This window comes from Colossoma macropomum, unplaced genomic scaffold, assembly GCF_904425465.1.
Source record: "Colossoma macropomum unplaced genomic scaffold, Colossoma_macropomum, whole genome shotgun sequence".
Taxonomy (NCBI): Eukaryota; Metazoa; Chordata; class Actinopteri; order Characiformes; family Serrasalmidae; genus Colossoma; species Colossoma macropomum.
The window spans coordinates 7,406,940-7,422,470 of record NW_023494797.1 but is presented as its reverse complement, the minus strand read 5'-3'; the positions used below and the strand labels follow the sequence as shown (position 1 = coordinate 7,422,470).

At 40.0% G+C, this 15,531-nt stretch overlaps 1 protein-coding gene across 2 annotated transcripts in view; it reads left to right on the top strand.

Moving 5' to 3' along the window:
* plekhg4 (pleckstrin homology domain containing, family G (with RhoGef domain) member 4) overlaps positions 1-10,506 on the top strand; it is a 93,011-nt gene extending 82,505 nt beyond the window's left edge. For both annotated transcript variants that reach the window (XM_036584168.1, XM_036584167.1), the window contains 10 exons: positions 1,657-1,906; positions 2,840-2,929; positions 3,141-3,365; positions 3,970-4,140; positions 4,924-5,104; positions 5,554-5,670; positions 6,799-7,047; positions 7,733-7,929; positions 9,271-9,333; positions 9,479-10,506. In XM_036584168.1, coding sequence (XP_036440061.1) covers positions 1,657-1,906; positions 2,840-2,929; positions 3,141-3,365; positions 3,970-4,140; positions 4,924-5,104; positions 5,554-5,670; positions 6,799-7,047; positions 7,733-7,929; positions 9,271-9,309 — 1,519 coding nt within the window. In that variant the 3' untranslated portion in view covers positions 9,310-9,333; positions 9,479-10,506. The remainder of the gene's footprint in view (positions 1-1,656; positions 1,907-2,839; positions 2,930-3,140; positions 3,366-3,969; positions 4,141-4,923; positions 5,105-5,553; positions 5,671-6,798; positions 7,048-7,732; positions 7,930-9,270; positions 9,334-9,478) is intronic.
* Positions 10,507-15,531: the final 5,025 nt, after the last annotated feature.

Here is a 15,531-nt window from a genome sequence, read left to right as displayed (position 1 = left end):
TAACAGCCAATCAAACACAGCTTACCCCCTCCCACTGCATTGAGGGGAAAAATTAGTACACTGAAGCAAGGCATGGCAGCACTTCAGCCAAAGAGGCAGAGTAAGGGCTAAATGAATACAGCCTTTAAATAAAACCAGCTAAAACCTTTTTCAAATTGATTGAAGTTGTTTGGTGTGATCCACAGTTCTGCTGTGCTGGAGTGTTTGTATGTGTATGGGTATGTGTGTATTCCATTATGCATTGCAGTTGGCTCTACTCAAAACATGCAGGATCACAGTCTGTAGACTGAAACTGGCAACCACCATTCACAACACACCGATAACACGCTAGAGTAGATAATGCAGGCACGTACCCAGTAGCACACACTTGTACATCCATGCAAAGAAATATAAACACATGCACCGTTCATATGCTAGGAGTACCACCCAGTGCTAGTAATTCCAGTCTGAATGCGTGTGGTTATGAATCATAACTCTGGCTTACAGAAGATCCACCCATACAGCATTGCTTTCAGGTGTTTTTACTGTTCATACCAAACTGACAGGCTAAAGAGAAGCCTTAGAGCTTCAGCCACTCCAAAATTGGGAAGGAGATGCTCAAGGGTAGTCAGTTTGCTGACCTCTGCTTGAAGTGCTAATGCATCACTTCGCTAGTAGAGTCTTATGACTTGTTTGGGGGGAAAAAGGCATGGGTGAAATTTCAAAATTGAATGTGAAGCAGTTTAGACTTTTTTTTTTTTGCCTTTACCAGGAATGTAGTTGATCAGCCAAGATGTGGTGCCTGAAGCCTACCTCTGTAGTTTAGTACAAGGCTAACAGGTATAACGAGTAAAGGAAGTTTATACTACACTTGTTAGAATCATGCAGGCTGCATGTCTAAATCATCACACACTTGCCTCAGACTGCCTTGAGAGGGTGGGTAATGTCAAATAGACTTAAGAGGTTTCTGATTTATTGTTAGCTAAACAGTCTAGGTTTTAATTGCTGCTGGTCTCCCATCTAAGCGTTGGCCGATCTCACATTCTCCCAGTGATGCCACAGCCCTCTGTGGCTGAAGGTCCAAGGTCTCTCTCTCTCTCTCTCTCTCTCTCTCTCTCTCTCTCTCTCTCTCTGTCTCTCTGTCTCTCTGTCTCTCTCTCTAAGTGGTTAGGATGCCACTTCCCTTTCCCTCCATCACTCAGCTTAGTGCTAGCCAATGTGAGCATCATTTAGCGGACATAACTGAATTAGCAGTTAACGTTCTCCTCCAAGCGTTTTGAGCCATATTGTATTGTATCGAATTGTTTGGCTGCGTATCGTATTGTATGAAACTGCATCACAGTGTATCGTATTATTGTATCATGACTGGCATATTAGTTTGCAGCTGATGAGTTAGCTTGGGATAAGTGGTTTGAGGCAAGCGTATGATGATTTAGGCATGTGGTTTGCATAATGCAGATTGGTGGGATGTAAGCTTCCATTACTTGCCAGCTAAATTACCCTCGTAGTTTAAGTGCAAAACTGAAGAAGCACACTTGGCACACAAAACATGTCTTGGCTGATCAACTACATTTGGAGTAAATTATGTAAAGTACATTGTTTGCTGAACAGTCATTTAAGTTTAACTTAATTCTTAATGAATTAGTAATGCATCGTCATTCATTTTCTCTCTTTCAGTAAATTACGGCACATCGTGGACGAGATGGTGACAACGGAGCGCGAGTATGTGCGCTCCCTCCGCTACATCATCGATCACTACTTTCCTGAGATGGAGCGACCCGACCTGCCTCAGGACCTGCGGGGCAAGCGCAGCGTCATCTTCGGCAACCTGGAGAAGCTGGTGGACTTCCACAGCCAGTATTTCCTCAAGGAGCTGGAGAGCTGCTGTAACCACCCATTGCGCGTCAGCCACTGCTTCCTGCGCCATGTAAGAACCATCTGCAGCACTGTATAGCACGTTTCAGTGCAGGACTGCTGATTGATATCTCCCATCTGTCTGAATGTTTGTGTTTAGATGTGAAAGGCAAAACTGACACATTCTGACTGTATTGACACATTTCTCAGACTAGGTACTTCCAGGTTGGTCTAAGGATATTGTTTAGATATTACAGAGAACAACTGTAAAAAAACATTCGGAAATTCTCCACATCTCCCTCTTTTTTCAACCTCTAAGTAGAAATCAAAGTAACCTACATGAAACAGGCACTGAACTGCTTAGTGAGTGTAGCCCCAGTATAGTCTCTCCTTTATCCTGTCCATCATATTTGCGGTCATCCAAAAGCTGTGGCCCTCTCGGAGCACCATGATTCAGGAAGGTTTGGTATGCATGAAGTGTTTGAGAGAGAAAAAAAATCAGTGTTCAGTGAAGGCCAGTGCGGGAGACTCTCTCGACCTACAGCAGAGCCTTCATCTCAGGGTCTAAAATTACCTGACACATTCCTGGCACAGCGAAAGCTGCACCACGCGTGTCAAATGAATGTAAAACACATTATAAAGCAGTTTGCACCGTATCACAGAAAAACGCCTTCCAAATAAAACTGAAAATGAACGGCTGTTCCACTCCATTCAACATTTCCTGGCCAATGAAAAGTGACAGGTTGTTCCACAGGGTTTGAAACGCTGAACTGGATTGGCAAATATATATTTCACCAAGTGGGATTTCTAAGTTAGCCAGATAATCTAAGTTTGAAGTCAAGCCTGTATAATTGGAGGTCAGCAACCTTCCTATTGGACTGTGCATGACTCTGGGTTTAACCCTTGAAACCCTCTGGCCATTTTAGGGGTTTAGTTATCCACCGTGAGATATCTTGCTTTATGAATCCCTAGTAATGATTTTGGATTTTCTGTTGTAATTTTGCAGCAAGACCAGTTTGGATTGTACGCCCTATACAGCAAGAATAAGCCCAAGTCTGATGCACTGCTGGCCAGCCATGGCAACAGCTTCTTTAGGGTGAGTGGACCACTGCATACACATCAACACACTGATGCTCCACTTTGTTTGTGCGTGTGTGTGTCTTATGCTTCTCTCTCTCTCTCTCTCTCTCTCTCTCTCTCTCTCTCTCTCTCTCCCTCTCTCTCTCTCTCTCTCTCTCTCTCTCTCTCTCTCTCTCTCTCTCTCCCTCTCTCCCTCTCTCTCTCTCTCTCTCTCTCTCTCTCTCCAGCATAAGCAGCTGGAGCTGGAGGATAAGATGGACCTGGCCTCTTACCTACTGAAGCCCATTCAGAGGATGAGTAAATACGCTCTGCTCCTCAAGGACCTGATTAAGGAGGTGAGTGAGGCTCAGGAGCAGGAGCTTTCCTACCTGCGTGCTGCTGCCGAAATGGTCAAGTTCCAGCTCCGCCACGGCAACGACCTGCTCGCCATGGATGCCATCCGTGACTGCGATGTGAGTCACGTACACTTATCACACTCAATCCAAGTGCTCCCAAAACAGTTCAGATGTTTGGAATCACTTGTCATATTAGTAATTGGTGTTATTTTATTCAATAATAACGTATACAGTAATTCTTTTTAAATTTGAAGTTTTAAATTATGTATATTATTATTATTAGTATTTTATTATTAATCTTATCCAATTATTATGGATTTAGCTGCCTGAAATTTGATCACCACTTTTCAAAGACCAGGCATTCTGGATGTTATTAATCTCAATGTTATGCAGTCTTCCACAGTTCTATTCATCATTACTGGACACATTTAAATTTCAGTCAAAATTAGCTGAAGTATATGAAGTTGTAAAGTAGCATCATCATAATAGAATCTTTTTATTCATGTGCACAATTCAACAAAATTAATTTAATGTTTTATATTAATAGTGATTTTCAAAGCAGTGTGTACTTATTTCTGTAGTCATGTTATGAACATTCTCATACTGCATAATACTGCATCTCATTAGAATAACGTGGTCTACACGCAGGGTACTTTTTTTTTTTTTATCGAAATCTACATTATTCTGAAATTTGTTGATATAACTCTTCTCTCTGTCTCAGGTGAATCTGAAGGAACAGGGGCAGTTGGTGCGGCAGGATGAGTTCACCATCTGGTACGGAAGGAAGAAATGCCAGAGACACGTATTTCTGTTTGAGGACCTGGTGCTGTTTAGCAAACCCAAACGCATCGAGGGAGGCCTTGACGTGTACATATACAAACACTCATTTAAGGTAAACTATGCCTGTATGTTTCTGTGTGATGTATTTGCGCAAATAGGCAGTTAGTTATCAGGTTTAGTGGTCGTGTGATCTGGAAAATTTGTGCGGCCTGCAGACTTTAGGACTGGAATTGGCTTAGCAGGGGCAGATGTTGCCCATTGCCCGCTGGCCCTGTATGCATATTTGGCATCTTAGAATGCAGAGCCTGTAGCCTGAGTGGCCACTTGCTTTAAAGATGCATTCTTTTTTTTTTCTTTGCATTTTTCATTTTAACAAACTTGTTTAGTTGGATACAAAATTGATTAGACAATTCAGATTTTGTCAGAATTCTTTAACTATAACCGCTGAGATCAGATTCATATAAAATGAGCTGACATTACCTAGATCAGATTGGCAGGGAGGACCACCATGGTCACCACAGCATAGTTCTAAATAATGTTTCTTTTTCAAAACACCACCTGACTATTTCTGGGTAATGAAACAACATGCTTGTAAATACAATGTATATTTGGTAAACATGTTTCTATTATTGTGGTCATAAACTTTTACATTTTGGCCACAAGATTCATTAACTTTATCTAGGTCCGAGTGGAATTTTTGTTCACGCTTGCTTCTTACCTGGGGCCTAGCTTCCCAAATGCTTAATATTGTGTAGATTATCTTAACAGTCCGAGAGCTCAGAAAGGTAGTAGTTTTGTTTTTACAAACCCCAAACCAAAAATAACCTTCTGTGACGAGACACACAGTGACCATTTCTCCTGATATTTCATGAATATGTTTCTCCTACTGCTGTAGACTGCAGATGTGGGGATGACCGAGACCTCAGGTGAAAGTGGGCTGCGCTTCGAGGTCTGGTTCCGCAGGAGAACATCAAAAAACCAAACCTACATCCTCCAGGCTGCTACGGCCGAAGTCAAACAAGCCTGGACCTCAGACATCGCCCGTATACTGTGGCAACAGGCCACACGGAACAAAGGTGTGTGTGTGTGTGTTTGTACATGTGTGAAAAAGAGTTGAGCTGTCATGTGTGTGGAGGTTTTGTCAAGTCATCAAATGAAAAGAATGAATGAATAAAAGAGAGAGAGTCTTGTGTAGGAGGTCTCCTGTTTCCTAGCACCTCAGCAGGTTTGGTAATAATTAATTCTGTGTTTGTAGCTGTAGTCACTCCAGGCCTGCAGGAACGGGCTTTTAAAAACACTCCTCATTGAAATCACACCTGTATTGTCTTACTACAGCTTGATGTGGCATCTGTAAGAGTCAAGGAAATCTAAATCATTAGGCCTTTGAAAGCATCTCGAGTTCACAATCTGGCTTAGCACAGTATATTTTATGTAATAAATGACTGATTTCTGAAAGCTGATAGGAGTCACTTCTTTTTTCAAGTTTGCTGGCCAAGTTTGTGTGATTTTCAATTTGTGTGTGTAGAGATCCGTATGCAGGAGATGGTGTCCATGGGAGTGGGCAATAAGCCCTTTCTGGATATCAAACCCAGCGATGCTGCCATCAATGATCGGGCCATTGATTACATCATGAAGGGAAGAGGTATGTCCAGAAATAAACAAGCCAGCCAAAAGAATCAGTTCATTTTAAGACTGCGTTATATCATTTAAAGACATAAAAAATCAAAATTACACACTTACCCTAGATGTAGTCCATCTGCCAAGACATGTTCAGTGTAACATTTTGCATCTTTAGTTTAGCTACTAGGGAAAAGTTGCTAACACTAGAAGTCAATAGTCACGCAAATCTTTTTTGTAAATACATCACTAAAACTTTTGTCATCCTTTTGTCATTCTTCATTAAGATCAGATGGACTTGATATGGTTTGGAGCACAGTGTGATGAAGTGAACCATAAAAAATGAATAAAACATCACAGTGTAGCTACACACTGGGGCAGCGATTTTAGACAACAGATGTGCTATAATCTGACTCCCCTTTGCATTTTCGCAGGCATATGGAGGATACAAATTATGTTCACAGTTTCTGTTTATAAATAACTTAAATTTTAATTTTCTAACAGAAGATACATTTATGCACATTTACACGAAACAGAGTCCGATTTTTGCTCAACACCAGTTACCTAAAATAACTGTCCACAGTTTTCAGATACACTGTGAAGTTTTGTTCATTTTTATAGTTCACAGTAAGTAATATTGGGCCCTGAACCACAATGACAAATCTGTGCTACCTTGATGCTGACACAGATGCAGGTTGAGCTAGTTGAGAGAAGTTATAAGGAAAATATTAGTGACTATTGACTTCCAGTGTTTGTCAATGTTGGTCTCCATAACTACATTTGAGGCAAGTGGAAATTTGTGCAAATTTAGTTTTGGTTTTTTTTTACCCAATTACTTTAAGATACATGATTCAAAGTCTGTCCAGCTCATCTGCTTGTAAGCGTATGTTTAGTTGTAATTAGAGCTTTTAAAGAATTTTGGCTGATAGAATTCTTATTCTTTCCTGTTTTCCAGACACAATATCATACATTTTACTTTTGGTAAATACTTTATTGCAGACTCTTTTTTTTATTGTCTGCAACTAGGCTTAATCTGTTTCTGGGCAGGCTGCCCTGTAACTAACATTTACGATACCACAAGGCCTACAATTCTGACCACATCAAGCAATGCTTATGATCCACATATACAAACACTCACTCTTCATTGCTGCAGGAGCCAGGACGAGGGCTTCCATTGCCGTCTCCCTGTTTGATCACTCCAATCCGTTTAAAAGAGCTCCTGTCAGCGCGCCTGTAAGTGGCCCCCCAGTGGCAAGTGGGCCTTCCTCTTCCACGCTGCTGGGGCCCCTGAACCTCCACATGTACAGCAGTCAGACACTGCTGCCAGGGGACAGACCCCTCATCAGTCCCTGCATCGAGGAGGACGAGCTGGAGCACGAGACCAGCAGTCAGCCCTCTATGAGTAGGTACTTTAGTATCTTAGCAATATGGCAACAGAGTACTTGGTCCGCTGAGTGTCTACCTCTATGCCAATACATTTAACCCATTTAGTATAATAACAGAAAGGGTTTCAACATGTCCTAGAAAATATATACATACTAGTCTTATATACAGCAAGTATATAAGACTTATATATACATACTAGTCTTCCAGTCTTGGAAAACACATGGAAAATGGGAAAATTGCTAAAATGTCCTGGAAAAAAATACAAATTTCCTGGAAATTTATAACAGTGGACTGTGTAAAAGTGTAAAGTGAGGGTCACCATGTAGACCCTGTCACCAAGCAGAGTCAGTCTACATACTTTCTTTTTTATTTTACTTTATATTATTTTATCAGGGGAGTTGAGAGAGAATTTGTAAAATGAATTTTTTTGACCATTCTCAAATGAGACATGACCAAGGGACATAACATAGTTGGAATTCTGACCATATTTGGGATTTTGTCATGTAAATAAAAGAACACAGAAAACAAATTTACTGAGACTATCTTTTGAATGGTAGGTATCGTCAGCTAGGAAGCAGGATAGCTTGCAGAGTGTGTATTAAATACAAGAGCGTAAAAATATGAAGAGCGTTTTTGGTATATTACAGTTCCAGTATAATTTATATATTGAAAATGAATAGTGTTGACTGTGTTTTTTTTAGCTACTGAGAGCTCAGGATCTTCCTCACACTGTCTGTCGGGCAGTGGCTCAAGTGGTTCAGATAGCGGCTGTGTGTCCAGTCACCTCCCTGAGGCTCTATCTGAGGAGCCCAGCTCTCCTTGTGACACCTCCTGCTACTCCTCCATTGCCTCCCCCTCCGATCTCAAACCACACTTTAACAGCCAGTACATTTCAGCGGTCAGTATCTGTGTGCGTTTTTATTTGTCAAGGACACCTTTTAAGACTTTGAAATACAGTCCAACTGTTCCAGATCCAACAGAAGATGATGGCAAGAACTGTACTTCTCCTGTTTCTTAAGTGTTTCTTTATTAGCTGGATCTCTGCTCTGAAACATGTTAATATAAAACACACCATTCTGACTGAATCTTGAATTTTAAGCCATTCAGAATTAGAAGTACAACTTTTTTCCGTTGAATTCCGTTGGATGTTTTTCCCCCACACAGTGAGCGCCTGCTGTGGTGGGTTGTCTGAAGTTCTCCCTCTGCATCTCTTCTTTTTAAACATCTCAGTAAATACTTACAGAACTGCATAAACATCAGAGACCACCCTTCATTTATTTGATTTCCAGTCAAAACAGCCATTAAGTAAAACATTCATTTTTCAGAGACATTTCAGTTGCATAAGGAAAATAAGTGAAAATACAGGAGTTCCCAAATTAGAGTTCAAAAATGATTGATATATAGAAAATTAGACTCCTGACAACCATGCAAGACCTGCTAGACCACCAAAACTGTCACCATCAGGCAAACAGTATGTAAAGCTTTCTTCTTTGCGAGACAGGAGAAAATCAAACTCCTTCTACTGTGAGAAGACAGTCTGAAAGGTTAAGTAGCTGTGAAGAACCCATTCCCTGCAGATTTCTTTGAAAAACTGAAAAGGAATTGAAGGGAAATTCATTACACAAAGCTGTAAGAAAGGCAAATGGTAGACACATTAAATACTTAAAGCGTAAAATTATTTTTAGTCGGCTTCTGTGACATTTTCTGTTTAAAGTGTTTTCTGCTTTTGAATGAACAGCTAGTGGTTACTGACTGTCTGGAAACTAAATAAATGATGGTGTTCTCTGACTTTGGCACAGTACTGTACATTTGGAAGACAAAGATAAATGACTGCCTGCTATCAGACAATCTGTGTCAACTGGAAATTTAGTTTGGACTTTAAACTTTGTACAAAAAAGTCAATTTAAGTCTTAAGTTCACACAATGTGTATCTGGGGCATTTGCATAAACTATGCTATCTTTTCTGAAGCTTAATGTCACTCACCTACAGAAACCTAATGGCTGGTTTTCCAAACACAGTATTAAGCCGAGTAAATTTATATGGCTATAGGTCTTTCTATTGCAAATTCTGTTTGTATTAGGCTTAATCTGTTTCTGCAAAATCTGCCTTATATCTAACATTTATGATGATACTATGAGCTCATACGATCCTAATAAGCAGTTAAACACTATCATAGACCACTAAAAAATAGCCTATAACACTGTAATAATACACACTCCCCATCTCCTTCCCCAACAGAAAGGTGCTCAGGTTATAGGCCCATCCACTATAGTGTGAGCGCTCGCTGTAACCACTGCTGCCGTAAGTTCTGCTTCTGCTCTCATATGACTGCTCCCACCACCCAGCCAAAGCACCTGCATGCATAACAGTGTCCTCACCATTAGTGAAAAGTATTTGGCGTGTTCATATGCATATACTGTGTATGTAATTCTGTTCTGTTTCACAGGTTTAAAGTCCAGCTGCTCCCTTAAGAGAAGACAATGTTACCACATGCAGAAGAGGACTCAAGCCAGTATTTATTTTTCCTCTGAAACACCAGCAAATCTCATCTTGTGGACTTTGGAAAGGGCTGGAAAATAGCACTGTTAAAAAAAAAGCCACTTGTGAGCATAGCTTATATAGTTTTTGTTTTATTGTTTTTAAGGAAGTTGATTTAAATATTCTTGTATTTATCTTTTCAAAAGTCCTGGTACAGTAGTTTTCTATACTCTTACAGCTGTAAATAACTCGTTTTAGTTTATAATGCAGTTATGAACTGTTTGTTTTTTCTTCTCTCTCGTTTGTCTGTTGGCTATTTACTTTGCTGTGGACTGCAAACAAGTTGGCTCAAAAATACCTTGGTACCAGAAGGTATAGCTAGAACCTGTGGCTATGAGTAGCACTCTGCTCCTCGAAAGGTTCAAAAGCAGTCTGCTTTCCTTTTCTCTTACACCAGCATTCTGTTATAATGACTGTGTACTGTTTAGTCGTTATTCGTTTATTATTATTGATATCCTTGAAGCTGACCTGTGGCCAGTATTTTTAGTTTGAATGCTGTTTGCTACTTTCTGTGGTCACCTCCACCTTTGATAGTCAGGCCTGTTCCTACAGTGTTCCTGTAGAGTCAGCAGTTTGAAGAACTGAGGGAAATTTCCACTGACCTCAGGTCAGTCATGCCTTGTCGTGCTGCTGGGCCCTGTTTGAAGAAGGAGAGGCAGGAGTTTTCATTTCAGTTGTCTTGTTTGTGTTTCAGATATAACAGCAATAACAGACAAATAAAAAAATGTACATTGCCTGTAAATACTTGCACCAGTGGTGCTTTGAGTACATAGCAAGTAGGAGGGTAAGGACTGTGATAACTTTGTACATGCATTATGCATTAGTCAGCCAGCCAGGGAATCACTAAAGTGCCATTCTCATCATCGCTAAAAAAACAATTCAGACTTCAAAAAGAAGAAAGACTAAAAAAAAAAAAGGGATAGATGTTGGATTTCCACTTACAGCTGGAGTGTGAATGTGTACTCAGAAGTGTCATATTTCCTAACAAGTTCATACATATTTAATAAAAATGGATTGCTTTGTATCCATAATGGGAGTGAGTTTTATTTCAGATATGTTTTGGCGGCTTGGACATTCAAACCTGGAACCCAAAATTGGATTTACTAATTGCTTAGCTGGCCTAAACTGCACTCTGACCCCAAACAGGAATTGAGGAGAGTTTCAGCAACTCCAGCAATGGCTCGCTGTTAAAGGGGCTATATAATGCAAAACCGATCTTTTCTCCCTTTTTAATACAAAAGTTTCATGTAGTATGTAAACATTGTTAATGTTTCAAAACGTTCACTCCCCAGTCCATACAGTCCATTACATTGCTGTCACAACAACCAGTAAATTTACCCTTGTCAGCCCACAGCAGTGCAGCCCCACTTAGTCACACTTAAGTTATAAGGAGTGTTTCAGCCTGGAATGCATTCTGAATGAGGCACAATACAGGACATCCAATCAGAACAGAGGTCATTTACATAAAGATATATAGAAAAGTTTGGCCACCCCTGGTTTTTACTAAGTGAAAACAGCTACACATTTTCCACAGCAGTAGTTCTCAACCCTGGTCTTGCAGCATCCCCTGCCCTGCACATTTTACTGTTTCCCTTTGGTGCTCTTCTTGAATCCCAACACTTCCGTCATTCTGGATTTGACATTGTCGTTGTAGGTCGTGTCACAAGTGACACAAAAGATACTTTCAAATCCGATTTGGGCGGCCATCTGTAAAGGTCCGACTGAAATCATATAATAAACCACCTCCAAATGTGATTTGGATCCAATTTACAAAAAACGGATTTCATGTAGTTTTTTGCTGCCCAGACTGTCAAAAATCACTGCAGATGCAATGTGGATATGCCAAAAATCGGACTTGAGCTGGCAGTCTGAACAAGCCTAACACACGGGATCCAACTAATCAGCTCATTAAGCTCTTCTTCACTTGGAGGTGGGTGTGCTGGGAGCTGGGAAAAAACTAAATTGCGCAGGGCAGGGGGTTCTGCAGGACCAAGGCTGGGAACATGTGCTCTGCAGAGAACACACTTCTGCACATTTTAATACACAATTACTGTTTATTTACTAAATTTAACATATAGGAAAAAAAAAACATCAAATGTGCTAACAACACAAGTTATGGCACAATTTATATTTTACGTGTATTTTTTTTTCCAATATGTTTAACAGAAATTATGCACTAAAATTTACAGAAAATCAATATTTGAATTTGTTCCATGTAGAGGAAGTGTTAACTTATTTTTTTACTTGGAAAATCAACAAAACATAATTTGACCAGAGTGTTACAACTGTGTATCAGTCTTAAAGGCACTGCCTGTTTAATTTTAAGGGAGAAAGAAAGGTTAAAAAATGGTGAAGTAAAAATTAATTATCACCATTTTTGGTACATAAAACTACACCAACATGATAAGTGGACCTCATGGAAATAAATAAAATACAAGAAAAATGTAGGGCAGTGGTTCCTAACCCTGGTCCTGGAGGACCCCCCTGCCCTGGGTGTGGGTGAAGTGGGTGTGTTTTGGTCCTCCAGGACCAGGGTTGGGAACCACTGATGTAGGGTACGAGCTCTTCAATGTTAACATATTATGTGAACTGTGCAGGGTTAAAATAAAAACTGACACTGGTCATGAAAATGTTTTTTGACACTGCATTACATGGTATCTTTGACCTAGGCCAGAGGTGCACAACTTTGGTCTTGGAGGGCCGGTGTCCAGCACAGTTTGGTAGTTGCCCTACTTAAACACATCCACTAAACCTGGCAATTAACAGATCAGTTGAATCAGATGTATTTAAGCAGGTCAAGTCACCAAACTGTGCTGGACACCAGCCCTCCAGGAGCGGATTTGTGCACCCCTGATCTAGGCCTTATGCAGGGCTGAAAGTGAGTTTAGTTAGTCACTGGACGCTATAGAGAGCGTCTCAGTTGAGTGAATTGAGTCAGAGAAAGAGAAACAGATGAGAAAGTTTTTTTTTCTGAAGCAAACTATGGTGTGGTGCAACTCCTGCGTCAAAAATGTCCTGTTAATTAGCACAGTCTAAATGTTGATTCATATACTTGCCCCTGCTGCTTCTGTATGGTGGTCCAGAGGAAAAAGTATGTGTCTGTAGTGAAGACTTCCTCAATACGTCGCTTACATACTCTGCGTACCTCTTTTCCAACAGCAGAGTGAACTTCACAGGGGACATGAACAAAGCAATCATGTATAATACTCTGTGTAGGACAAGCACATTTCCGCAGCTATAAAGGAGCTAGATATATGCATGCTGCCCCAGCAGAGACCCTCAGAAGTAAATAAAAGATGCTGCTAAACTGTCTCAAAGGTTGCAGCACCTTTGAAAGTGCTCAGTTAAAGAGCCTGGCACACAAAGGGTCGAGTGTGCATTACTTTAGACACGCTTGTAACACATACTGAATAGTCAGTTACCTTTTTAACCCCTGCAGTAACGTCTCTTGCTTTTCCAGCTGCTTTTCTGTTTCAACACAACACTGTCAGCCGTTCCTCCACAGCAGCATGACTTGTCTGCAGCACACCCAAAGGGACACTAAGGCAGTGTGGCCTATTTGGTCACAGCCATCATGTAAAAGTGTAAATGTATTAAATGAACATCATAAGTATAGTCATATTTTGTTGAATGTCATTTACAGACAAGGCGAGCACCTATAAAGCACCCACAATGGACTATCAAAGTAAAGTGTTACCTAGCTTATATTTTACCACCTTTATGAAGAAGCCTGCAGTCTCACCCAGAGGTAGAAGACTAGGTTTACTACTCTCTGGAGTCTAAGGTGGTGCCAGTGAGGAAGACAGGACATTCGTGAGGGTACCATCTCTTGAAAAGACAAGCTGAAATATGCAAATGCAACATCTGGAGAAGAAGATAACAAATCAGCTCATGAACCACTGCCAGAAGCGTTAGAGGAAATACCACAGAATTCCTCCAGAGTTTAAGTTTGATCTTCCTTTTTCTGGAGAAAAGGCAGAAACCTCAAATCAAACAGGGAAACAAGAGCCAGAGTGAGTTCTAATTGACGGACTGAATTATGCATGGGGCGAGTGAGAATGATGGACTACTATTTGTTTCGGAGCTGGAGGGTAAACACACCAACATTTGCACGATTCTGCAGTTCCTTTACAGTTTGTTTTTTTCTCTATCACCAGGAAAGCTTTGACGCTATCAGTCTTAAACGACAATGCAGCCAAACATGGTACAATGTATGAGGGTGGAAACATACCACAGAGGATGACTGCTGAAGAGAATAGCTATATTGCCCCCTTGTGTCTGTCATGCGGGAATAAAATTCCATTAATGTCAAAGGTCAAACAGAACCTTACGACTGAACTGAACTCTGAGATAATAAAATCTGCATCTGAATGAGCTCAGTAAGGAAAGCAGAATCTCACCTTTGTTTTCTCTCCTGACAGGCTGCACCATCTAAATTTGTTCAGCTGTTGGAGAAATACTAAAGTAATTACAATCTACAGCCATAAATCTTCAACAGTCATTCTGTGGAAAGATTAAGTTTGTCATTGTTTTATGTAATTGCTATGGTACCAAAATAAATATAAGATAAAATAAATATAAGTAAAATATGTGTTTTGCTATAGCTATGTAAGGTATAGTCATATGCAACGGTTTAGGCTCGCCTGGTAAAAAAATTATAGAGTTTGAGTTCAAAGGGAAGAAAATCAAATCTAACCCCAGCAGAAAGAAACTGAACATTAACACTCTCTCCCATTCTGGACAGCCTTTCAATCTCTAAAATGAATAAATATATATCTTGCTGTGCAAAGGTCAGAGACCACCCTTCACTTATTTCATTTTTAGTCAAAAGCCAATGAGTGCAACTCATTTTTCAGCGTCAGAAAAAAAGCATAAAACATACATTTAACAGACCATTACACAGAAGCATTTCCAGCACTTAGTGTTCACCCTTTGTCTTTATTACAGCTTCCATTATGGACAGACACATGAATTTTTTCAGATCTGAAGCAAGAGTGGGGCTTGGTGACAGTTTTGGTGGTCTACCAGGTCTTGCATGGTTGTTAGGGGTCCCATTTTCTCTATATATTTTCATAATTTTTTTATTTTATTTATCTCTTATTTTTCTTTAATTACCCCCTTCCCTATGCAAGTAGATTGTCTATCTATCTATCTATCTATCTATCTATCTATATATATATATATATATATATTTCCAGAGAAATTAAATAATTAGAAATGATTAATTCAGTTATTAAATAACTAGGAATGAAATAAAGGGTGCTCTCTGACTTTTGCACAATACTGTATAAATAATAAATAAGTGCTTACACTTCTGAGATTAGATTGTGTTCTGTTAATGAAATGAACTGAAGCATGCACTTTCTGACCATACAACTATATGTCCTGAGTGGAATGAGACATGTAGCAGACCTGTATAGATGGCACTTTAAATAAAGTATCCTTGTGCCTCTTCTTTCGCCAGGACAGGAGGATTATCCACCTTAAACATGCAGCCTTGGACAGAGAACATGCAGCTACTGACAGGAAACACACTCTCTCTCATATACCTCTGACCTGCACCAAATATACACAGTCAGGCAGTCAGAGAGCTGTAAAGACAAAAAGAAAGATATTTAGACATTTTTCCTCTAACCACATATCGTTGCTGTCCCAAGAAAAACAACCATCTCCAAAATAGCAACTTTACAGGAGAACACAAAAACACGCTTACCTTTTAATGTAAGGTAATGTAAAGAGATTTTATTCCAAGTGATTCTGGAGCATTTCTATTGGTCCATTCATCGTGAAATTTTCACACAACGTAAAGGACAGCTGGTATGTTGAAAGGATGTAGAAAAATATTCTCGACAAAAAAAAATGGAGATACACGGTTTTCTTTGGACAGCAACGATATGTAGGTGATGAGCTAAGACATACTTAATGTCTAAAAAGTTTTATTCTGAAGCCAAGAGTCAAATG